Source organism: Erythrolamprus reginae, chromosome 3, assembly GCF_031021105.1.
Source record: "Erythrolamprus reginae isolate rEryReg1 chromosome 3, rEryReg1.hap1, whole genome shotgun sequence".
In the NCBI taxonomy this organism is placed as follows: domain Eukaryota; kingdom Metazoa; phylum Chordata; class Lepidosauria; order Squamata; family Dipsadidae; genus Erythrolamprus; species Erythrolamprus reginae.
Window position 1 is genome coordinate 128558322 of NC_091952.1, and position 26351 is coordinate 128584672.

A 26351-nucleotide genomic window follows, 5' to 3' on the forward strand; every position below is an offset into this window, starting at 1 on the left:
CCTCGCGTAACTGGAAAAGGAACTGAACCGACACCCTCTCCTTACACCCCCCCCCCCTTTTTTTACTTACTGATTGGATAACGTGGTCCAACGTAAGCCTGGCGACTTTCCCTTAGGGTATTGGATGCGGCGGTAGAGGCGAGCGCTAATGTTCTGTTAGGCCATTGGTCTGTCATTTTGTCAATCTCTAGGAACCGTTCGATTGCGAGAGTAGGGAGTTCTGTTCCGAAGAGTCAAAAAAAAAGCCTGAAAAAACAAGAGGGAGCGAGTGGTCTTTGAAGGCACGTACATTGTTTCCTGCATATTCCAATATGTTATGTCCCTCCTCGATTTTTTTCCCTATGCTGGTCAGTTTCAATGCGAATGGAAGAGCTGACGTTTCCTTTGCTCCAATCAGGCAGTACCGAAGACATCCTGTCGGCATAGGGGGCCTCGTCGATGGAATCCCTGAGCTGTCCCGTCTGTGCCAACATGGCGATTGGAGAGGGAGCTGCGGGGCTGGGCCGTTACTGGCTTTGGTTGCTAGCGACGCTGCAGGCGGTAAGAAGTCGCGTTAGAACAAGGAGAGTAGAGACGAGGAGCTCGGGGAGCGGCCCAAAGGGGTCTTGAGGCGAACCTATTTCTGCACATTCTTTTTGGACTCGGGTCGGAAAGGTTCCAAATAGGCAGATGCATTTTGGGGTTTTTTTTAAAGGAAAACGTTTTTGCTTTACTTTAGTTCAATCCGTTGAAATGAGCATAAAGAATAAGGATGCTAAATCTGTTTCTAATATAAGTATTTATTTATTTATTTATTTATTTATTTGTTCTATTTGTATGCCGCCCAACTCCCTAAGGACTCTGGGCTGCTCACAAGCAAAACGAACAAACATATTGGTATTAAAATATCTAAAAAAGGAACAATTTAAAAAGACAATTTAAAACCCATAATAAAATCATGCGTATCTTTTTTTATGGCCGGGGTTCGCCATGAGCTAAACTGGGTACTTCCCCATTTTTTAATTTTAAAAAAATAGTCTTGCTATGGAACGTTTTGGGGTGGGGAATTAACTTAAATACAAAAATGGATATTTTTGGAACAGGCGTCTCGGAAGTCAAGCTAATAGAACATTACTTAATGAATTACATTTAACATTTATTTGTTAAATGTGTACACAGGTAGTCTTTAACCTATCAGTACAACAGAGCCCCGAATTTATGTTGCTAAGTGAGAAATTTTGTTAAGTGGGTTTTGATCAATTTTACGACTTAGTAGCATTAACAATAGCACTTAGATTTACAGGGATCCCTAGTTTTTCACGGGGATGTGTTCCATGATCACCTGTGAAAAACAAATTTCCGTGAAGTGGAGGAAAGATATTTTTTAGTCTATTTAACAAGTATTTGGACTTTAAAACCCACCCTTTGCATTAAACAGCCATTCTATAATGTTTCTCAGCTGGAACTACATGCGATAACCTACCAGTTTCTTTTATAGAGTACAGTAGTACTGTAAAATAATTTTATGAATTTTTAATGGATTTAAAATTTTCAATGGATTTAAGCCCCCTTTGAAAACCCGTGAAGTAGCGAATCCACGAAAGATGGACCGCAAAGTAGCCCACAAAGTAGCGAGGGATTATTGTATATACTGCTTCACAGTACTTTATAGCTCTCTCTAACTGTTTGCAAAGAGTAGGCATATTGCCCCCAACAATCTGGGTCCTCATTTTACCAACCTTGGAAGGATGGAAGGCTGAGTCAACCTTGAGCCTACTGAGATTCAATTAGCCAAACAGCCAGTGATCAGCAGAAGTAGCTTGCAGTACCGCACTCTAACCACTGCAGCACCGAGGTTCTTTTACTGCCGTTGTTAAGTTAGTAACACAACTGTTAAATGAATCTGGTTTTCCCCATTGACTTTGCTTGCAGGAAGGTCGTAAAAAGGGAATCATGACCACAGAACACTGCAACCGTCATAACTGTGAATCAGTTCTCAAGCATCCGAATGTCAATCACTTGACCGCAGGAATGCTGCCGTGGTTTTAAGTGTGAAAAAATGGTCCTCCGTCATTTTTTTCAGTGCCACTGTAATTTCAAATGGTCACTAAGCGAATTGTTGTAAGTCGAGGACTGCCTGTAACCCACCCATGCGCCATTTCCAAAAACATACTTTGAAGTGATTACATCTTTAATTTTCAACACTACAATCACATGTATATTTTCTACTTCTCTGTGCACAGTATGTTTACTCCATGGGACAAGATAGCTTATATATGAGTAGTAAAAGCACTACTAACAACTGGTTAAGGTAAAAATAAATAATCTAGCCAATTATATATAGCAGTGATGACGAAACTTTTTTCCCTCAGGTGCATGCTATTGCACACGTACAAGTACCTACACCCACAATTGAGTACTGCCCCGCCATCCATGAGGTGTGCATGATCTCCCCCGCTCCCCCATTTCTTGACTTTGAGTTGGCCCGGTAGTCCGTTTTCACCCTCCCCAAGTTCCAGAGGCTTCCATGTCCTCTCCCACCTTCCAGAGGCCATCCACAGGCCAAAAATGCCCTCCGGAGTCTCCACATGATCTGGAAATCAGTTGGCCAGCGCAAACATCCTTGCTAAGCTGAGCTAAGGCAATGGCTCATATGCTGGCAGATATGGCTTTGTGTGCCACCTTTGACACACATCACTGATATATAGTAACTGAAGTTATAACAATGGCATTAAAAGGCTTGGGAAATAAATAAACCGGCAATTCTAGACTTTGTGACTTGACACACCCATTCTAGGTAACTGGGTAAAATCATCACCATCATAGTAGCAATTCTTTTCTTTTTTAAAATTTTTTATTTAAAATGAAACAGACACATAAAAACATACAAACATAAAAGAAAAATACGTACACATATCCAGGATGATTTACATCCCGATTTTCATCAGAAGCACATACGGAGTTATATATGTTTTTACATCAAATTGAAAACATTTTAGACTATGATCACTTTAAATACTGTACATTTTATGAAAGAAAAAAGAAAATAAACATTTTCGAGAAGGACTTTAAAGAGAATAGAAAAAAAAGACCAAAAAAGCAAGAAAATCTAGTTTCCAATTTTGAAAAAAGAGATAAACATGTTGGCACTTATTTTTTCACCTTGCTTGGGGACGGGGAAAGTGGAAACGTTTGTAATGGCAAGTTTAAAGCTCATGTTCAACAAAAAAAAACACCCTTCCTGAATGACTTACTCAATTTGACTTGCAAGGTAATTACAAAAATTAAAAAAACCAGGAATAAGATAAACGTTTAATTGCTAAATCAAGAACTTAACACCTCTGCAAAATTCATGTTACCATTGTGTAAAGTTGAGCTTTCCAATATACAGTATGACACCATTCTCAAACCACAGCTCTTAGATCATATACAGTATTGAGCAAAACTAAAAGGGAACAAGTTATAGTTAGTACAGATTGCAAACCCGTCTGACAGGATAAATATAATCCTTCCTATGTCAATAGTCCTCACAGCAAATAAGTAAATTAGTGAATAGATTCTCTTTTACCTGAATCCTCTCAAAAGAGTAATTATAGGTTTTCGGTTTGACAACCTTGAAACTATGGTATTTAGAAATTCTTACTATGGACACAAATGTTACAAATACCTATATTAAAGGAATTGCATAAATCTTACTTGATTTCAGATATCTGCTTATGGAGCAGAATTATCATCGGAGGCATGCAGAGATCTTGGCTTTTCCAGCAATTTGCTGTGCAGTTCTTGTGACCTTCTTGGCCAATTTGGCTTGAATCAGTTGGAGCCATTCTGCAGAAAGTGCTGCCAAGAAGAAGTTCAATCTGAAACTAGAAAAGTAGGTTTCATTGTTACGTTTAAATATCTTAGCTAAAACATGTTTAACTTTCCTGTGATATAATATTATTTGTATTGAAAGTTTTTATTAAATTTTAATACTGTAATTTTTGGCCACAAACGTTTGTTGACATCATTTGTTAAGACGTACTGATTTTCCTAATACAGTAATATCTCATGATACCAACTTAATTGGTGCAAGGAGGAGGTTAGTAAGACGAAAGGTTCGTAAGACAAAACATTGTTTCCCATAGGAAACAATGTAAAGTCAATTAATCCGTGCAACCAAAAAACCCCCCGCAAAAAAACGGCTTTCGGCGACTGTTGGGAGCGGCACGGCTGTTTTAAAAGGTGACAGCTGGCCTGGTGGGCTTCTCAGCACCCCCCCGAACCCGGGTTTGGGGTTCGGGGGGTGCTGGGAAGCCCCCCAGGCCGGCTGCGACCTTTTAAAACAGCCGCGCCGCTTCCCAGCTGTCTCCTGAAGCCGAACGCCGAAGCCGAACTTCCGCGTTCGGCTTCGGGAGACAGCTGGGAAGCGGCGCGGCTGTTTTAAAAGGTGATAGCCGGGCTGGGGGGCTTCCCAGCAACCTCCCGAACCGAACCCGGGGTTCAGAAAATTTTTGCCTCTTCTTACGAACTTTGTTCGAGTTACGAACCGGCGTTCGGGAGGCTTCTGGGAAGCCCCGCCGCCCGGCTGTCACCTTTTAAAACAGCCGCGTGGCTTCCCAGCAGTCTCCGAATGCCGGTTCGTAACTCGAAAAAAGTTCGTAAGAAGAGGCAAAATTTTTCTGAACCCCGGGTTCGTGTCACGAGTTGTTCGTAAGACGAGGGGTTCGTATCTTGAGGTACCACTGTACTTCAAGATCAAACATGAGTCAGACAGCAGTCTTTCTGTATCTGTAACAGGGACACTCTTAAATTTGAGCAAAATGAAATACAACCAGTTAGTTCTTAGACTAAATACAATCAGCTGAAGAGATTCCAATTGTTAGCTTATCAAGAGTACATGGCTGTTTATGGGAAATGTTTGTTGATTTTGTTAAATAGCTAAATATATTTACTTTAAAATACAAAATACCAACTCCTCAGGGCAAAAAACAACTATTTGTTCACATTGTAATAAATGTTTACTGTGCATATTACAACAGATTTGAAGAGTATGTTTCCTATCTGAAGGGAGGAAGATATCTGTTGTATTTCAGAACTGGATATTTCCATTATGGCAACTATTTCTGTGTAATCGTTCTTGCTGCCATTCAGGAGAAGCCAACTATTTATATGATTAATAGTTCTCCCATCGGTTGAAATCAAAATGTATTGTTTTCATTCTTAAAGCATCCTGTGAGTAAAAGCATTATCAGATGCCTCATAACTAAATGCAATTAAAAACATAAAATTTATTAGTACAATAATGAAATATTTGCAGAAAAGTCATTTATCTTGTCCTGGACCAGAGTGATAAGAATGCCCAGTTTATCGTAAAGAAATTTATTTTTCTTAATAAAGTTTTTATTGTTTTATTCCACAATACATCCATACATATACCTTAATTCTTAACAAAGTACATATAGTTATACACTTCTATTTGATAATACATAAATCAATATCTTAATTCACACCTTTTATACTTCAACTACTCGCCTGTTTTTCCCTTTATGTCATATCACTCCCCTCCCTTGTAAAGAGATTTCTGTGCATTTAGCTTCAAATAAAGTAAAACAGCAACTTATCTCCCATATCATGAAGGGTAAAAGCCCTGGGATAATTTCCAATTTGAACTATTTTGTGGTATATTAATTTTCTATTTTTAATAGATATGTTCTTAATATTCATTATCATGAGAGTGCCCTCTGCTTTGAATAGTATTCTTAAATCAATGTGTGTGGTTGAAGGAACAGAGCTTCGTGCATAGGACAGAAAAAAAATTAGGCTTCGTCTTCCAGATAGAAAACGTGGCATAATTTTTTTTCTATTGGTCCATTTTTCACTGACACAAAATTACTTTACAGTAAGTTATTCTCCCACTCTACACAGAGTGAGAAATTGTTGTCATATTCTTCCTGCATAGAGAGGCATTGTTTTTTCTCAAATTGAATGCTAATCTATGAGCTCTCTTTTTTTTTCCCTTTATAAATTGTGTTTTAAGTAGCACAATCAGTACTTTACCAAACAAGTTAATGATTATGATTAGGGAATTTTTGATGACCTTTTAGCAATAGTAATAGCATTCCAACTTTACAGCACTCTCTGGGCAGTTTACAGTATCTCCATACTGCCCCCAACAATCTTTACCGATCTTAGAAGGGTGGAAGGTTGAGAAACAATTCTCAACAGGATTGAACTCCATGCTGCGAGCAAAGTTAGACTGCAATACTGCTTTCTAACCACTGCACCACTAGGGTACATTTTTATTTATTTTGGTTTTTTTTTAATTTACTTCTTGGCTGAACTCTGGGCTTTCTCATGGAAGAATCAAATCATCAAATCCAGTCTGATGAGAAAGGTGTTTATTGCATGCTAATGTAATAAAGTTAACAAAATGAGGCAAACATCAAGAGAGTACAGACACAATCAACAATGCATTGGTTCATTACTGTGATTATCATTTTTATTGAGACACATGCATACATGAGAAAACATAATGCTGAAAGGATTTGTTTATAAATGAGGATGAGATATGGGATGAAGAGTTAATTGTAACCTTAGATGTGGTAGAGTGTAAAATTAGTTTATATTTGTGATGAATATTAAAAGTCACTTGTCTATATTTTATATTTCTTTATTCTTACTTTTTCCTTTCCTCTTTCTTTTTGCTTTTCCTTTGCACCTTATGCTTTCTGTACTCTTATTTTGAGTTTAGTTGTATTAGATTTTATAATTATTTTTATTAATTTTTTATATTCTTATATAAAAAATTCATTCATTGAAAACAGCTATTAATTGGCTGTTTATTTTTAGCTAGTTTATTTTTATCTATATTTAGTATTATTTAAAGCTATCCCTAAGGTATTAAACTGGATTTTAACACATAATAGTATCCAAATAATGATATCAAATTAAATCAATGCTAAGCATTGTATATCCTTCAGTAATAATTACTGAAAAACCATGTTTTCTTGAGACCAATCCAGTGAAGCCATTCAATATAATCATGATAACTACATTGTGAAGCTAGTTAACTGTGCTGTCCGCTTACGGTTCATACTTTTTGGTTAAAATTATCCTGTCCCCTGAGACAAAGGTATCTGGTTGTCAGGCCCAAAGTATTATGTGAAGTTAGAGGTTTTTGGCCTGAAACAGTTAGCAGCAATAAGGAAACAGGAGGGTGAGAGAGAGAGGGAGACACACATTCCTTTACGGAGAGTCCGAGGTCAACTGAAATAATGAGGAAGCCAGTAATCCCTGCACCGGACTGGTCCACAAGATTGCATTTGTGGGTGTGGGGATGTGAAATAAACTTTAACCTGGATGGGAACTTTCAGTGTTGGAATATATTCCACAAATCCAAAATGGCCGTGTTAATAAATCCGAACCTTGTGTGAGAGCACAGGAGTGGAATGTGATTTATTTCTCAGATGCTATTTGGTTCGCTGACACTGGTACTGACAAATATGTTTTTAACCCTTTAAAAAATATATTAATGATATACAAATAGTATTCAACTTATGACCAATCATTCAGGGACTGTTCCAAGTTACATCTAACCCCAAAAAGGGGACTTGAAATCTGGATTTTAAAAATTCAGTGCTCCGGCCCCCTTCACCATCACATCACCAAACTTCAGGCTTCCTTCAAACTTCAGCAATACACCCCTCTTCACGATCATTTGCAGCATCCCATAGTCACATAGCAGCATTTTATGTCATTTTTGCCAAAAAGTGGCATTTCCAATTTTCAGCAACAGCACCCTCCTGCTTAATGATTACAGTTCACTGAACAACTATGGTGATTCTTTGTCTAACGACTACTGCAGAAAAAGTCATAAAATCTGGTCACATAACCAGCCCATTCTACAACCAGAACCACATACATAATAAGCAGGCTCATTGCAATTGTACATCAAGGACTACCTGTATTTTATTCAATGTTTTTATTGTGCATTTTCATTTTTATCTGAATTATAATAATACAATTTTAATGTTCTGTATACAGTGAAGAGATGGTTTGGAAAGGCAACATAGACCTTTTAAGAATAAGCACCACCATCTGCCCATATTATTGAGCAGGATGTAGATTTCATAATTTGAAATGTTGACAGATATCACAGCAGATGTTTGATGGATTAAACCCTTTCCATAATGTACTTATTTAATCATTGAGCAATTTTGAGCATGTTGACCTTTATTCCTCCTATCCACATTGGAGCAGTCTTCTACATATATATCTGTTGCTCGATCAAGGAACGCAGGCAGGATAAATCAGGTGCATGGTGGGATCTATGTGCTTATATTCCCACTAAGCTATTCAAACAAGTTAGCACACAATTAGAGTCCTGGCTCTGGAGTTCCATAACTCCCATTAAGTGCTCAGATATTTCCTTTCATATCAGGGAAGACTTAAGATTTTATCCCCTTTATACTGCATCGCAGCAGAAATGCTAGACACTTAAGTTTTCTCTGTTTATAAGAGAAAAGGATGGAAAATATTTCACTAGTAACAAATAGTTATAAAAATTTATCCTGACTCAAGATATACATTTGTACCAAGCAATGCACTTCATTACTTTCAGTGTCTGGAACTCTTAGCTTCACTTTCAGACTAATTTAAAAGCTTTATCAGTATTACGTTTAGACAGCTGCATATTGTTAGCCTCTTTTTCAGTAGCATAAAATAATGCTGGCATCTTGAAAAGTAGAAGGGTGAAATGGAGGCCAAGGTGATCTGGCTTCAAAGTGTAGGGGAAAAATGCTGACACTTAGCAGTTGATGTAAACAGCCACACTTTAAAAGTCTGTACTTTTATCTGTATCTGATCACATTAAAAACACTATACTCTCAATTATAAATGAATATGTTAATCAGAAACCGTTGTTCTAATTGGTTATAGACTGGCATATAAAATAGACTGACATCTAGTGGCATATAAAAATTCAAAATGTTCCCAGATTTATACAGCCCATTTAAACAACAATAGAATTGTTTAAATGGTGGGATTTCTATACAAAATCAATAATTCTTTACAGCTTTTTCAGAATGATTACTTTGAAAGTATTTGTTGTAAACAATATGAAAATACACTGCTCAAAAAAAATAAAGGGAACACTTAACATAATATAACTCCAAGTAAATCAAACTTCTGTGAAATTAAACTTTCCACTTAGGAAGCAACACTGATTGACAATCAATCTCACATGCTGTTGTGCACATTCAACTTTGTAGAGAACAAAGTATTCAATGAGAATATTTCATTCATTCAGATCTAGGATGTGTTATTTGAGTGTTCCCTTTATTTTTTTGAGAAGTATTTATTAAATATCTAAAATAGAGCATACACAAACATATACAAATGTACACAGAGCTTCAACCTTGTGAACCCTCAGGTTTCCTCTTTCTGCTATGTATTCAAAATGGGCAGTAATACTTGGGGGGTGTATGTATGTATGGTGCAGGTATATATGTATGTATATAGCATGTGTAGGGACGCGGTGACTCAGTGGCTAAGATGCTGAGCTTGTCGATCAGAAAGTTCGGCAGTTCAAATCCCCAGCGTTGCGTAACTGAGTGAGCTCCCATTACTTGCCCCAGCTTCTGCCAACCTAGCAGTTCAAAAACGTGTAAGAATGCAAGTGGAAAAATAGGGACCACCTTTGATGGGAAAGTAACAGCGTTCCATGCGCCTTTGACCTTTAGTTATGCCAGCGACATTATCACAGAATCGTTATTACACAGTGCTGACTCTTCGGCTTAGAAATGGAGATGAGCACTGCCCCCTAGTGTCGGGAATGACTAGCACATATGTGCAAGGGAAACCTTTACCTTATAGCATGTGTATATGTGTGTTATGTATGTCTAGATTTACACTTTCTTTTGAGATCAGAACAGAATTTCATTTTTAATATGGACCAGGGTGCTCAGTAAAAAAGAAATGGCAATAAAAGTTACCTTGTCTTAGAAGTTATTTTATATAGGTAATCCTCAATTTGCGATCGATATTTTAATGCTTTACAAACTCATATGTTAACCTTAGAAAAGGTAAAAAAGTTTCTAAATGGATTTACATTTCTTGTGATGTACATTGGATGTCATTTCTTTATATATTTCTGAATGGCCCATAAAGGCATTGTAAGACATTGCACCACACTCTTCTTTCCCCCCCCTGCCCCAGTCACAGGGTCACATTTGCGGTGCTTGCAACCTGTTTGCATTTACAGCCAGATGCCTTGTAATCATGTGGTCATTATTTAATCCTCCCTTTGGTGCAGGGAGTGAAAATCCTCTCCTGCACTGAAGGAACTGGCCTCAAATCTGGTGAAAATACTTGGGGAGCTGGCATTCAATGAAGCAGTACGTAATTCTTAAATGCTATTGCTGCTCTGAAAGACTTTGGGCATTTCTGTTGAGAAGAATGTTAACAAAAGAGGAGATTCCAGAGGAGAAAACTAAAATCTCTGAACCTCAGGGTTCTGAAACAGGGTTCAGAGTTTCTACATGCCAGTGGATGCTGGGTCACCCAGGACCTCCCTCCATCCCCAAGATACCCCACATGGCCAGCTAATGACAGCAACGACTCAAAACCAGATTTCCAGGCTCAGTTATGGATATAAATCAAGGACTACCTGTCCTGAAAAAGTTAAAACCCATCAGACAATTCTGTTTTCAATCTTGCACGCTACCACCTGGAAACCAAAACCTAGCATTAAATTCATGCTTTGACTTTATTGTACTTTTGAATTGACTTTCTCCCCCTTCTTTATTAGTCACTCTCACCTCTTTTGGAATTACCTATTTCCTTTAATTAAATATATTCTTTCACATTGTGTTTTCTAATTTCTAATAATCCAGTCGTTCTCATAATCTTCGCAGTTATAATTCTTTCTTTTTTTTAAAAACCCACATGAATCCAGTGATTACCCTGCTATTTTGCGTGTGTGTGTACATGTACATACATATAAATCTAAGAAATCTGTTCTCTGCTAATTGGCTCATACAGTTTCTGAAATGGAACAAGTATGTGAATCTGAAGCTTTCCCAACAATTTTCATCAGAAAGGTCAAACCACCTTTTAAAGCAGAATGGCTGCTTCTTTCTTGGACAACAGGAAACCCTGAACTGAAACAGAAAGCCAAATTCCGGCCGCGAGTCCATTCACAAACAGACATCTGTGCACTCTCTCTTTCAAACCTCCTCAGAATTCAGCACATGAATGTTTTTGTTGTTCTTGTTTTAAACATAATGCTCCTTTTTAGTTTCGTATGCTATGTCAGATCTCTGCAGATTGTAATCAAGATGCATGCTCATATGCATATTTTCATATGCGTGCCTTTTTGTTTTAAAAGCAAGGGCTGAAGCAGAACAGATGGTTCCTTGCTCCTAGTGCTTTTCAAGGCTCCATAATGAATTTCTCATGACAAATCTTCTGTTTCCTCATTCTGGGAAGGAGAAAGCATGCTGGCACCATTCTTCAAATCATTGTAATGGAGACTGCATGTGAAGCCTTCTTCTGTTCTTGGACAGAATCTTTATCACCCCAAAGTCTGTTTTGTGTATTTTATTTATTTATTTACTTACTTAACTTATTTGCTCTATGGTCAACTCTCAACAGATTCTTTGAAGCATTTCCATTTTCAAGTTTCCATCACTGACCTGACTTCAGAGCTAGTATGGAAAGAGATGAATACTGTAGCACAGTAAATTGTACCTGTGTTGAATAGTGGCCTGAGAATGCCAAGAAACTGAGTGAGATACTTTGTATTACAGATTATTAGAGTTGGAAGGGACCTTGTAGATTATCTAGTCCAATCCCACTCCCTCCCCACTCTAGCAGGAGTCCCTACACCATTTCGGACAAATGGCAGTCCAATCTCCCTTTGAAAGTCTCAAGTGTTGGAGCTCTCACAAGTTCAGCAGGCAAGCTGTTCCACTGGTTGAGCACTCCCTCCGTCAGAAATTTCCTCCTTATTTCCAGGTTGAATCTCTCCTTGGTCAAGTTCCATCAACTATTCCTTGTCTGGTCTTCCAGTGCCTTGGAAAACAGCTTGACCCCCACTTTGCTGTGGCAGTCCCTCAAATATTGGAACACTATTATCATGTCTCCCCTAATCTTTCTCTTCGCCAGACTGGCCATGGCCAGTTCCTGCCACTCTTTGTATGTTAAAGTTTCCAGTCCCCTAATCACCCTGGTTGCTCTCCTCTGCACTTTCTCTAGAATCCCAATGCCTTTTTTGTAAAAGTACTCTTGCATGATCAATATTAATATTATGATGTAAGGAATTTATTTCTACAAAGTTTTTATAATTTCCCTTTTCAATAGATGTTATCTTTCAAAAACAAAACAATAAAAGCACCCCATCCCTACATATGAAGGGAATAGATGAAGAGGGACAGAAATACTTGAAAACAGATCTTTGAGAATAATTTAAACCAAGTTCCATGAAGAACTGCCAGTTCGAGAAACTGATAATACAGTAGAATGTGTTTAGTGCTTTAGGCTAATATTATTTGCATGACCTGATTTAGCTTCATTTTAAAGTCAGTTTCATTCTGCTATGGTAATTAAAATATAGCTGTCACCTTAAAGGATTTTGACTCCTAATTCTTCATTTCCTTTAGACCGTATGCCTCTGGGCTTCTGCTACAGACTTTATCAAAATAGTAGTCATTGCAAAACAGACAGATAGATAGTTATGACTAAGTACTCATTCCTATTGTTCTTCATTTTTTTATGCTTTCATCCCAAATAAAATGTTGATATTCTCTTGGAAGTTTAACTGCTAGATCAGAGATACAGTAGAGCCTTGATAGTCAATCACCATGTTGTCAGTGATCCTAGGAGGAGAAGATCCTGTAATAAGGCTAGACACGTGATAGGTGTTAATGTATGAGCAGAGTAATCCTTATTTACCAAGATGGTGCACACACAGAAACGTTTATATTGAGATCAGTTGTGGCTAAGTACTCAGCCACATACAGATATGCTAACTGGAATTAAAATTTACTTTGAGAAATAACATGTTCAGATAAGCAGTCTAAAGTCATACACATAATAGTCAGAATAACAATCCAAATATTAGTAAGTACATAGTCTTTCTTACCAGTTGTCTTTGTCATAATCAGTAAACAAAGATATCAAGCCTAAACACTTTTTAGCTATAATATATAACTATGATACAGAGAGATTGCAGAGAAAATGTTGAGCAAATCTAACAGTGAGTAGCCAGATAAAGGGAAACAGAGAGGGTGACTCAGAGAAATAAGCTATAAACTCTAGCAACACCTGCAGCCAATATATTGCCAACCCAACAGTTACGGACAGAGTCCTAACTATAGGTTCCATCTAGAATTAGGAAATGAGGGGTCCTTGTCGCTTTCTGAGCTTGGTAGATGTTTCATTACCCATGCTAGGTAGTATCATCAGTGCTAGTAATTAATGGGACTTCCTTGCTAGCACTGATGGTGGGTATTCATCTGGGTAATGAAATATCTGCAAGAAAACAACCAAGCTCATAGAGCACCAAGGACCCCCCTCATTTCAAACTTGAGTTACAAAGACAGGTACTCCTCAAGTTTTGGACCACACTTGAGCCTAAAATTTCTGTTGCTAAGTGAAACTTTGTTAAGTGGGTTTGACAGGTTTTACAACTTTTCTTTTCACGGTTGTTAAAAGTGAATCATTGCACTTGTTAAGTTAGTAAGATGGCTGTTACGTGAACCAGCATTCCCCATTGACTTTGCTTGTCAGAAAGTCCCAAGAGGGGACGCTGCAACCGTCATAAATATGAATTGGTGGACAGGTATCAGAATTTGGTTCATGTGACCATGGAGATGTTGCAACAGTCATAAGTCCCTTTTTTTCAGTGCGCTTGCAACTTTGAACAGTCACTAAATGAACTGTTGTAAGTCAAAGACTATCTGTATTGTATCAGTAGAATGAGGAAAGGCCAGGATTTTGTTCCTTGACTTTTCATCCCAGCTTCCTTCTTAGCATGAACTTTATTCCTCTTCTTCCTTGAAAATGTACTTACAATTTTATTTTCATCTCAGTCTAATGCAGTGGATGATGCATAGTTAAAACGTTGACTATTCTGAGATGACTCTGTTAGCTTCATAGTTGTATAGGGATTTGATCATGAGTCTCTCAGGTCCTGCAATCAACATTCAGCTCAGAATTCTCAGCTCTCTTGGAGTTGGTTTACCTTATGCATTATTCATGAATCTGCCAAGATTTCAGAAGAGATCATTTAGTGAAATATAGAAATAAATATAAGCTTAGACTTCTAAATTATGGTGAAATTCAAGACGCTGGTTTTAAAATGCTTATATGCTCTCTTTTTTTTATTTTTCTAATGAGAAGATACAAGCCAGCTACAGTAAATGTCTGATTTAAAGGAAAGACTGATCCAGGCACAGAGGTGCGATTGAGCAAGAATTAAGCATTTCCCTGCCTCGCTGATTTCAATGGAATATTTAACTTTCAGGTATAAACTTCCCACCAGAGTACATATTTAAGATTTAGCTGTTAAAAATCTGCATAACTCTCCCTTTGAAACCAGAAGGATTTAAATATACCTGATGTCAATATTTTTGGATATACAGCATTGGATATTGGTACAAATATTTTTGGATATATAGCAATTGGATATTGGTACAAATAATAAAATTGCATGTTTATAAACTGCAAATATCTAAATAAGCTAAGTACCTTTGAGTAAGCCTTCGCTTTTATCTGCATTTCCAAAATACCATGCATCGTTTTCGTTGGTATGTTTTAGCTACTGCACGAATTTCTGCATTTTGGCTCCATTGGGTTAAATTTGTCTCTCTGATGTAACACAGCCACATACATTTTCTTGTAGACGTGTCGCGTTATTAAATGAAATCATGTTCGTGATTTTATATCTCAGTCCTTATTATACCTTTTGCCCTGTTAATTCCTTTATCTGGAAGGCAAGGGATTCCCAAGAGTAATCACTGAAAGGATCGCAAGGGTAATCTGGCAGCTTCTAACGCTTTTGCCTGACTGTTATGTTCCCTATGTTTTGTGCTTCCCCACCCAACGGAACAGTAGGCAGCACTGTAGTGATGATCAAAAGCATTGCTAATCATACCATGCTTGAACTAGTTTGGAGTTAGAATTAATTGGTTTATTCCGATGAAATGAATTGCCATATTTTTCAGAGTATAAGACACACCTTAGTTTTTTGGGAGCAAAATAGGGAAAATAATCTGCTTACCAGATATTCATTTGGCTAGCATCCTTAGTCTGGTCAATTTCAGCACATTATTTTATCACCTGGTTAGGGTTTTAAAAACACCTTATTTGGAGAGAGTAACAATGAAATAGTTTGCAAGCCAGTAAGAGCTGGGGACATTGTTTGAACCTGGTTAGGGCTGGAAAGAAAAATTCTGAGCAAGTAGAGCAATGAAAAAAACTGCAAAGACTTAGGGCTTGGAAAACATTCTTCTCAAAAGGTAACAATGAAAGATCTTGCAAGCCGGTAAGACCTGGGAACCTTGTTAGCACCTGGTTAGGGCTGGGGAAAAAATATTCGGAGCAAGTAGAACAATTTTAAAAAAACCTACAAAGACAGGGTATGGAAAACATTATTCACAGAGAGTAACAGTGAAAGAGCTTGCAAGCAAGTAGGAACTGGGAACATCGTTAGCACCTGATTAGGGCTGGAAAGAAACATTTGGAGCATGTTAGAGCAATGAAAAAAACCCTGCAAAGACTTAGGGCTTTGCATTCTTAGCAGAGAGAAACAATTAAAGAGGGGAAAGTGCTGGGAACATTGTTAGCACCTGGTTAGGGCTGGAAAGAACCTTATATGGAGCAAGTTAGAGAAGGAAAAAAGCTGCAAAGACTTAGGGCTTGGAAAACATTCCTTGCAGACAGTAACAATGAAAGAACCTGCAAGAGAAGAGCTGGGAAGATCGTTAGCACCTAGTTAGAGCTGGGGGGGGGAAGCTTGGGAAAAAGCTGCATTCAGAGTAAAGACACACCTGAATTTTCAGCCTCTTTTAGGGAGGGGAAAAAGTGCATCTTCTACTCTGAAAAATATGGTATGTATTTTATAGAGGCGTAGTATCAGGATGTACTGAAGGCAACATACAAAGTAGAACAGCAACACGTGGGTAAACATTTTATAACATCAAATGCTGCTCAAAATAAACCATCCCTAAGATTCAGTGAGGGGAGCACTGAAAAATCTACCTCCTGGTACCCATTAGCCTAACACTGGTGGGCCAGAGAATAGAACTTCAGACTCTGATCTAAGCGATTGCCCAGGATCTTATACATATACAGGCAGTCTTTCAGCTAATAATGGGTTTTCACCTTAGAAGCTTTGAATCGCAAATGGAAACTTTACATTGGATTCTGAAACAGACAACAATAGCCAGTGTCACAAATAGCAAATCATTATGATCTGAACACTTTGTGCTGCGAATGTACAGGTACTTCTCGGGTTACAATGCCCCTTGTTCATTTAGTGAACATTCAAAGTTAAAATGGTACTGAGTGAGAAGGCTTACGACTGGTCTTCAAATTTGTGGCTGTCATAAGTTTCCCACAGTGCCATGATCACAATTACTGTGGTTAAAGTGCCCTGCAGTCATGTATTTATCAGTTAGAACCTTTTCTGCTGCCTTCTGCGAAGCAAAGTCAGTGGGGAAGGCAGAAGAAGGTCGCAAGTTTTTCCCTGCTGCTTTTTCTTGCAAGGAGCCCCCAGGCATCATGGGGATCTCATACTCTGTAGCTCCCACCTGTCCATTTTCTGTAGTGCCCAGCTGTAACCCTTGCACTTCATAGTGTTGGCCTATAGCATTCATTCCCTCCTGCACTTTGTAATGCTCTCCCTCACTCTATAGCACAGTGATGGCGAACCTATGGCACGGGTGCCACAGGTGGCACGCAGAGCCATATCTGCTGGCACATGGGCCGTTGCCATAGCTCAGGTCCAACATGCATGCGCGTACTGGCCAGCTTATTTTTGGCTCGCACAGAGGCTCTGGGAGGGCTCTTTTGACTTCCAGGGAGCCTCTGTGGGGGTGTGGGGGAGAGCGTTTTTACCCTCCCTCGGCTCCAGGGAAGCCTTTGGAACCTGGAGAGGGTGAAACACAAGCCTACTGGGCCCACCAGAATTTGGGAAACAGGCCATTTTCGGTGTCCAGAGGGGGGCAGGGGGAGCTGTTTTTTCCCTCCCCAGGCATTGAATTATGGGTGTAGGTACTCACATGTGCAATTGCGCGGGCATGCTCCTTCAGCTCCCGAGGAAAAAAGGTTCACCATCACTGCTATAGCACCTCCATACAGTACTTGCCCGCCCATACTCCATAGTACCTACCTACCAGAGGCGGGTTCCTTACCTTTTCCTACCGGTGAACTGTATGTGCATTATGATGTTGTGCACTCGCACGCATCCTCAGCGTGATTTTCCTTCTGTGCATGCACAGAGAGATGATTTTCCTTCTGCGCATGCACAGAAAACTGAAAATCATGTAAAATTATAAAAAAAGATGGTGGCACACGACTGGAGCCATTGCACCAGAATTGCACGATCGGCAGACAACTACCAGAGCGGCGCACTGCACCGCACCGGTAGGAACCCACCACTGCTGCCCATCTGTAGCTCTTGCCTATCAGCTGCTTGCTTGGATGTGATTGCAGTACCTCTTCCCACAAAATGGTCATGCAAGACCCTCACTTAATGATGGCCACAGGGACTGCCAAGACAATGTTGCTGAGCAGTACAGTTAGGTGAACACTTTATAACTGAATCCTTTAGTGAAGGAAATTCCAGTCTCAATTGCCTTCATAACCCGAGGACTACCAGCCAAGAGGATAGTTTCCATGCTCCCTTCAGCAGGTCACAGAACATACTACTGGAATGAAATAAATTCATTGCTGCTGTGGCTATGAACCCTTTTTAGGTAACTTTTAAGTCAACCTACAATGGTTTTAAAAATCATAAAAGGGCCAGAATTCCTATAGCATAAACTGAATGTAATAGTATGATTATCACTCTATCTAGAATGGCATCTAAATAAAATTCTCATTAAGTATGTTAGCTCTTGTCCTTCCAATATTTTTCCCTAGACATCTGCCCAGGGTTTCAGTGTCTCCTACGGGAATGTTTGCTCTGCATAATTTTTGCGTGAAATGGATACAGCGTCGGCAGTTTTTTTAATGGTAATGTGCCGCATTAGTTAGTTAGTTAGTGATTTATTTAAGGTGCTCTTTATTCTTGCAAAACCAAATCCCTGAACAGAAAATTCAGGCGCACGTATCAATTATCTTGGTAATTTTTGTATTTAAAATTAAATATGTATAAAGTTAAATTGATGTTTCACATGACAAGCAATAATGTTGGATCGGGGTATTACTATGTGTTTCTTACCTCTTACAGCTCTATGCAGGAGCAATCCTTGAAGTGTGCGGATGAAAATTGGGGAGGTTCCCTCAGGTTCAGGGTAAGTGAAAATGCAGAATTTCTTTTCCAAATTCAGTGTCAGTACAGCCCATTATTGGTTTAGGTCCTGAAGGAATGGCTAGTCTGACAAAGTATGCGCATATACTCAAATAATTTATAAGGGATGGTCACTTCAGTCAGGATTTCCTCCAGAACCTCTTCTCTTGTTCTGAACTCTTGTTCCTATCAGTATTAGAGAGCATGACCAGTGATGAAGGGTAATAGGAGTTGCAGTTCAGTTTTGTTTTGGGGGTTTGGGGTTTTTTTGTTAGGTGTTGTTTTTTGGGGGGGGTAATCTTTCTTTCCCAGAATCCATGCCCCAATATTTTTCCATCCTGTCTAATTCAGGTTTTTGTTTGTTGAATTAGAAATTTCAAGTTGCTCTTCAAGTTATTTCTTTTCCCCTTTTAGGAGAGTCGGGAGGTGAGAATTTTGTTCTTTTCTGATAGAAACTGAATCAGAAAAGGGACTGAGAGGGAAGTTGCCAAGGCCTTGAGTTTTTCTCTTGAATAGGCAGTAGCTTTCCATGCATGCCTGTAATGTGTGGGCTTTTAAACATCCACATTACATTCTACTTGGTTTTTATATAGATGTGCATGTGCACAGGGAGACAGATATGTGTGTAAAAGGCTTTCTATCTCCCACTTTGCAGCGTTCCCTTCCTTGCCCTGACTATTTTTAAAATATCTCTCAGGCCAAATCATTCTGTCAATGCTAATTGAGAGTTGGCTGTTGGATACACGATAACAGGGTGGGAGGAGGTTGCTGGCAGCTGTAAGAATGATTGCTTCAGGATACTATTATTCCTGACACGAGAGGTGGCGCAAATATTAAATAAATTAAACAAATAACGAAGAGTGATTTCAGAGTCGGAAACAACAGAAATAGAAGAAAACAGTAGCGCTGATAGCGCATGCACGTTGAAGAGCAGGAGTGAGAAGACATTTTGCTTTGCAAACGTTTAAAAAGATTTCTAAGAATTGTTGGATGTAAGAGATTTTGTTACAGCTGTTCTATTCAGCATCTCTAAGGTCTTAAATTGCAGCCAGCCATTTCCTAGGGAAGAAATATTGGTTTTGTTCTGAGAGATTTCTTTGTTTCTTACATGTCACTTGAATAACTATAATTGAACATGAGGCTAGATGGTCATTCTGTTGCTTTAAAAGATGGAATATTCTTAGATTGTTTTGGATTATATAGTTTGTTATTGCCAAGGCTCTCAAAGCACTGTCTTTCTTTCTTTAACTTGACTTTTGTCTGGTGGCACCCACTTATTTCTTTGCTGAATATCCCAAAACTAGGACATTTGTTTTCTGTATTGCACATTGATTATTTTTATTTTTTTATATAATCATTCTTTCTGTTTAACGGGAATGTCTTGATACAGGAATGACTGTATCAAATTGAGTCTGTAGAGATTCTCAGTCATGGTTGTCCCAAAAATGCTTTTTCAGGAGGCAACTGGACTTTCTTGTTTTTTCTTTTGAAAAAAATCATCCAAGAGCTTATTCAGCTCTGAACAGATGATAGAGAATGGAAGGATTTCTATTCCTTGAAGACAGCTGGTCATTTGCATCCTTTTAGAGGGTTGTTGAAGCACTTGGGGGTTTATCTGTGTCCTCAGAGTAGTCTGCAATTTTGTTCCCTCTGGAAATCGATTGCTACTCCCACATCATTCAAAGGATGTTTATCCCAAATTGTATAACTAAAGGCCTGTAGAGATTCTTAGTCATCCAGGTCATGGTTGTCCCAAAGGTGCTTTTTCAGGAGGCAACTGGACTTTCTTGCTTTTTTCTCTGAAGACTGAGAATTAATTCCACATGCATTTCCTCAATTTAACCTATTGCTATTATGACACAGGTTCATTGCTTCTGTGTTAGGACAAATATCTCTTTTCTTTCAATCAAATCTCCATTTATTTTGGTGGAAACAGCATTTTTCATTTTTCATTTTTTAAATTAAAATTTTCTGCTGCTTACTCATCCTCAGATCACACATTGAGAATGTCTCAACAGAAAATAAAGCAGGTTGTTTACTGCCTTTTCTTAATCCAGAAGGTGACTCGGTTCATTTTTGCTTAGGGTGGGGAAGCTGCCAACTCTACAATATGTCTTAGAGTTTTGAACTGACATCACACAGAGCTGGAGATCAGCATTGTTATTTCTATCATTCTGTTTTATTTTGTTCTTGGCATAGTGATATCTGGTCTACTAATGTTCCCGAAAAAGCAAAAGAGAAATCTGTCTACAAAGGAATATCTTTGAGTTGATGAAATGTTCCATGCCACTGTGATAAACATTGCAAGCTTTTAATCCTTCAGTCAACAAAGCAAATTTGCATCTCATCTGGATAACTTAATGCTGATCTCCCAGATTGTTTTTGAGTTTACTCATTGCATTACACATAATAGGATTTATTTGGATTTGATTTAGCGTACTGTGTGAATTTAGCCATTGTGGTTGATATACCATACCATATTTGTGAGATGAAGGGGACAAGAGCCAATTCTCTCCCCCCCCCCCCCCCAATATATATTTTTCCAACCCATGTTGTGAAGCATCCTTTAAAACAGTAGCCTCCAACCTTTAGGGCAACAGAGAGACTGGTTCTGTAGAAAAATATTTTTCCGTGGACCGTAGGGGGGACATTGTTTGCATGCTACCTGCATCCCCACGGATGGGGCTTCATTTGTTTGCATGGATTGGTTGTTGGCATACTGTAAACTGATGCCATCCACGGACTGAGAGCTGGGGATCCCTGCTCTAAAAGCTGACTTGATCCTCTTAGCAATGGTTTCTGGGAGTTTGTGAAGGTTGAACTTTTTTAAAGGACATTGGACGTTGAGTGCCATCTGGAATTGGCTTTTATTTATTTGTGTATTATTGTTTCTTGATTTTTTTTAGTTTGATTTTCTGATAATGGTAATTTTATTTCTTTTTTGAAGACTTGCTATGAGACAGTTATATCACAATTCCATGGCATATAAGTAAATTTAAGAAATAAATAGCTGTGTATTATTCAGCAGAGCTTTGCTAAGCCATGATTTAATGTTATATGCAAATCTAGCCAGATAACTAACATAGGCAGGGGCCCAGATTTCCTGATGTTGCCTGTCTGCATTCTGTACACACAGGTGACTTAGCTCTCATACATGGGTCAGGATGATAGACTACAATACTATGGCTATGAATATAGTATACCATGTTTCCCCAAAAATAAGACCTGTCTTATATTACTTTTTGTTCCAAAAGATGCATAGGGACTTATTTTCTAGTTAGGTTTTATTTTGGGGGGAATACGGTACTAAATGAGTCGATCTGGCTGATGTTCTTAATTGGGGCTTATTTTGGGCATAGGGTTTATATTGTGAGCATCCTGAAAAATCATGCTAGGGCTTATAAGTTAGATCTTATTTGGGGGGAAGCACGGTATTATAGGTAGTTCTTAACATACGACTGCAGTTAAGCCTGTAATTGTGCTGTAAGTTGTGGCAGTCATTAAGTGGGACCTCAAGTACCCAAATTTACAGTCTTTTTTGTGTCAGTAATTGAGGTTGTGGTTCCTAAGTGAACACCATGGTCTTAAAACAAAGCCATCTTCTCCAGTGGTCCTTATTTGCTGGAAATGAGTAGTGAGTGCTGGAAACCAGCCTTAGTCAAAATTTGCAGTCATGTGACTGCAGAATGTTGCAAGTCCCCGCTGGTTGCCAAGTGCTCAAAATGCATGAGTCCATCAAAACTGAGTCACAAGTAGCTCTGGGAACACCCATCATAACTTCAAACAGTCACTAGGCAAGGACTTCCTGTAAAAATATTAACATGGAAAATAATTGCATCTCTACATCAGGTAGGAAAAAATGAATAAGGAATTACTGTGAATACTCAGTGGTTCTCAACCTTTCTAATGCCGTGAGTCGTGACCCCTTAATACAGTTCCTCATATTGTGGTGACCCCCAACCATACGTCTAGCGCCAATTCTTCCAACAGAGCTTTAAGCTGATTGACAGGTAGGTCAGAGGGACACCCTCCACTGTAAACTCCTGATTGCTCCACTGTAAACTCCTGATTGTTCCAAGGCGCCAAAATAGAAGCTTTAGTTCCTAACACCATGGGAAATTTGTCTTTTCCCACGGTCTTAGATTGAGAACCACTGCAAAATTTAGAGTGATTAACACAGATAGTCCTCGACTTACAACTACAATTGAGTCACAAATTTCTGTTGTTAAGTGAGACACTTCTTAAGTGAGTTTTGCCTCAATTTAGGACCTTTCTTGCCACAGTTGTTAAATGAACCCTGCAGCTGTTAAGTCAATAACCCGATTGTTAAGTGCATCTGGCTTCCCCATTGACTTTGCTTGGTAGAAGATCACAAAAGGTGATCATGTGACCTTGGGACACAGGAACGGTCATAAATATGAACCAGTTGCCAAGCATCTGAATTTTGATCACATGATCATGGGGTTTCTGCAAAGGTGGTAACTGAAAAACGATCACAAGTCACATTTTTCAATGCTGTTGTAACTTTGAACAGTCACTGAATGAACTGTTGTAAGTCAAGGACTAGCTGTGGGTGCTCCCTTTTTCCATATCCTGTGGCACTAATCATAAATTCAGTTGCTGCCCATTTTCCTCAAAAGGTATTTGCTCTCCTTCAGCTCTCTTTAACATGTAATGTTCAGGGTAATGTTCATTTTTGCTTTCCAATTAGGTGTTTAAATCGGTATGTGAAAATGTGAAGCCCGTAATGCCTAAAAACAGATACAGTATTTATCTGGAGAAATTTTGAAATGTTTGGAATGTCTTTTTCTTGCCTTTGAATTCTAGCTTTTGTCAAGAGCGACAAGCCCAAACTGTTCAGGGGACTGCAGATTAAGGTAAGGACTGATTTTGACTGGTTTTGGTACTGCGTTCTTGTTTTATTTTTAATTAAAAGTTCATAAAATAATTTTCTGGAATGAAGTATTATAAGGCCTTTAGAAACCTTTTGTGCATAAAGAGTGGCATTTCAACCAAACAGGACAGGAACATGACCAGCCATTTTTCTAACCACTTGGCTGAGAACAGATGAACACACACATTCAGAGTGTGCCTGACAACAACAACAAGATCCTCGTTCACTGGCCAAAATGGAAGTAGGGAGAGTCCAAAGATTTTCTTGGTAGGAAAATCTGTTTTCCAACCCCGGGTTTCCAGTTTTTATATACAACGTCATGGTACCCGTTTGGTACAAACTCTTTCACAGTTTGTTCCCCTTTGTACATTTTTCCTTTGTTTATGATTTTGTATCCTTTCTCAAGGGAATAAACCCTTGTTTATTCATAAAAACCATCTAACCATAGTAGGCTTCTTCTCTTTTTAAATGTTTATCAGCTGTAAAGGGTGCTAGCTGATAGTTAAGTTTGCAAACTTTTTTGCTCTCTTGCTGTGTTTTCTCTTTTTGTAATGAACTAGGAACAGAAGGTTGGCCATAAAACATAGATTCAGACAGAATACAGAGAATTCAAGGATACATTTTGCATCAAAAGATGCAACTGATAGGTTCCATCAATAATAATCAAAAATAATGACTGACTTAGTTACTCCTATAAAAAAGGAAATTTTAGTTTTAAGGAGACAAGAATGTTGAACTGATACCTTCTCGATGCAAAATAACTTGTTCTGATTCATTATACATTTTAAAAGACATGAGGGCAATTATTGGTATATGCAGAACTATTTTTGAATATTATTTATGCGATGGTATTGGAGTGATTTCAGATTCTGTTAACCCCATGAATCTAGTTGCTAAGAAATTTTCTATTGAAGTTCAGTAGTAAAAATAATGTTTCCCATTGAATGAATAACATGCAAGTTAGGAGTAATCTTACATCAGGAAACATCTCTCAATTTCAGAGTTTTGCACAAACAAGAGAGCTCTCCCAAAATCAGACTGCACAAAATTAGCACAAAAATATGTATTAAGCACAAATAGTATTTACAGACTTTATTATCTGTAATGTTGTTTCCCTCCAATTGTCATATTTTTGTACTTAGTAAAAAAAAAGTCTACATTGTTTCAACTTCTTATAAGGAAGGGTTGAATAGAAGGAAAGGAGCATGAACAATATTGCCCTTCCAAATGGGCTCTTTATCTTTTCCATTCCAAGTACTGTACAACTCTGCTTTATTTAATGGCAAGATCCAGATAATTCTGCTGAATCTAATTTTCATCTCTGGTGATGGTATTTTATTTTATTTTAGTTTTGGAATCAGTCATAGTTTTGAATTAATCCGATTTTGACCATAGATAAAGCTTTAGAGGCCTGGGTTTGACTTTTTTTTTCATGACATAAATAGATCCATATTTACAACAGACTACAATAATTAATTCAATAGAAAACTGACATTTGAACTTTAACAAAAGAGATGAGGTTTGACCATGCAAAATAGGTTGAATGTTTTTAATCTGAACAGACAATCACCTTGGATGTATATATTTTGTTCCTCTACAGTATGTTCGTGGCTCTGATCCTGTACTGAAGCTTTTGGACGAGAGTGGGAACATTGCCGAAGAACTGAGCATCCTGAAATGGAATACAGATAGCGTCGAAGAATTCTTAAATGAAAAGCTGGAACGTCTCTAAATATTTTTCCCTTTGAAAAAGAATTGAAATCTGGATTTTTCTTATTACTTTACATCATCCTAATCTCCTCAAAGTGTGATAAAATGATGAGAAACATCACATTCATTTAAAAGCTATATCTGTATTATGTGGATATTGATTACCGGGAATTTCAAGAAAAGCACAGTTTATAAATTAGTAGGCTGAGCAAATGACTATCAAGTGAATTTCAAATCAATTTTGTAGATAAGAGATCCTTAATGTTGGGTTTGATACAAATCTGGTGCAAATTCTGTGATTTTTTACAATTTGAATATTTTTCATAAAGGAAGTCTAATTTGTCAGTTTCTCTTAATTATGTGAATGTTCTGTGCTTGCATATTCGTGCCTATTAATTATGCTGCCACTCATTATACGATGATGAGACCTTGATAAAAATTATGATATACTGTATTCCATTCAGCCCCACCCCCAAATACTTGCTACCTTTCTTTGCATTTTGTATTTTCCAACTATTCTTTTTTTATAACTGAGAATATTCATAATGGAGCCTTGCTTTATTAAAACAAAATTGGTTTGTGGTTTTGGAGGGACTCGTGCTGTTGAATGACTGGAAAATGCTAGGGGATTGCACTTAGTGATGACTACATAGAAAGCCTTAAAGAAAGGCATATGTATGTCTGATGTCATGTGTACTTTCCCTAAATTATTTTATCTTCAGCAGACAAGAGTTCAGTGAAGAGGAAAATTATTTGAGAGGGCAATAAATTACTTCACAAAATATGCATTGAAGGTGTCTTTTGTTCAGTACATTGTGAGTTGAGGCATTTAAATTTTATTTTATTAAATCAGTCTGTATGTGGAAGGCAACTCTAAGTGACTTTGCAAACTTGCTTAAGAAGAACAGTTTCTCAAACAGGATAACAATACAAAAAAAAAAGTTGACCACCTGAAGTACAGAATTGCCGTTTAATCTGCTCCGTGTCAGTTCATATTTGCAAGAGTTTCTGTTTACTATCACTGTTACAGTGATCCTAACCTATCATATTTTTCGGACTATAAGACACACCGGAATATAAAACGCACCAAGAGTTTGAAGAGGTAATCCAAAAAATAAAATAAAAAGGTTTTGCTCTCCCTAGTCCTCAGGATCATTCTACAGATCTCCCAAACTCTGCATGTCCCCCCCCTCAGGGTCCAGAATCACTCTACAGGCCTTCCAAACCCTCCGCACGCCCTGTTTTTTTCAATAAAAGGGCCCTATTTTGTGG

The 26351-nt window shown here is 38.2% G+C and overlaps 1 protein-coding gene across 2 annotated transcripts; it reads left to right on the forward strand.

The window, feature by feature from the left end:
• The first annotated feature begins 115 nt into the window (after positions 1-115).
• SELENOF (selenoprotein F) lies at positions 116-25861 on the forward strand. Of its 2 annotated transcripts, XM_070746616.1 has the most exons (6): positions 116-285; positions 402-540; positions 3686-3853; positions 18416-18479; positions 23303-23352; positions 24970-25861. In XM_070746616.1, exons 2-6 carry the CDS (start codon positions 439-441, stop codon positions 25099-25101), a joined length of 516 nt encoding a protein of 171 aa, XP_070602717.1. In that variant the 5' UTR covers positions 116-285; positions 402-438; the 3' UTR covers positions 25102-25861. The 2 variants fall into 2 exon arrangements, with proteins under 2 accessions (XP_070602717.1, XP_070602716.1); XM_070746615.1 differs by having other exon boundaries at positions 141-540.
• Positions 25862-26351: the final 490 nt, after the last annotated feature.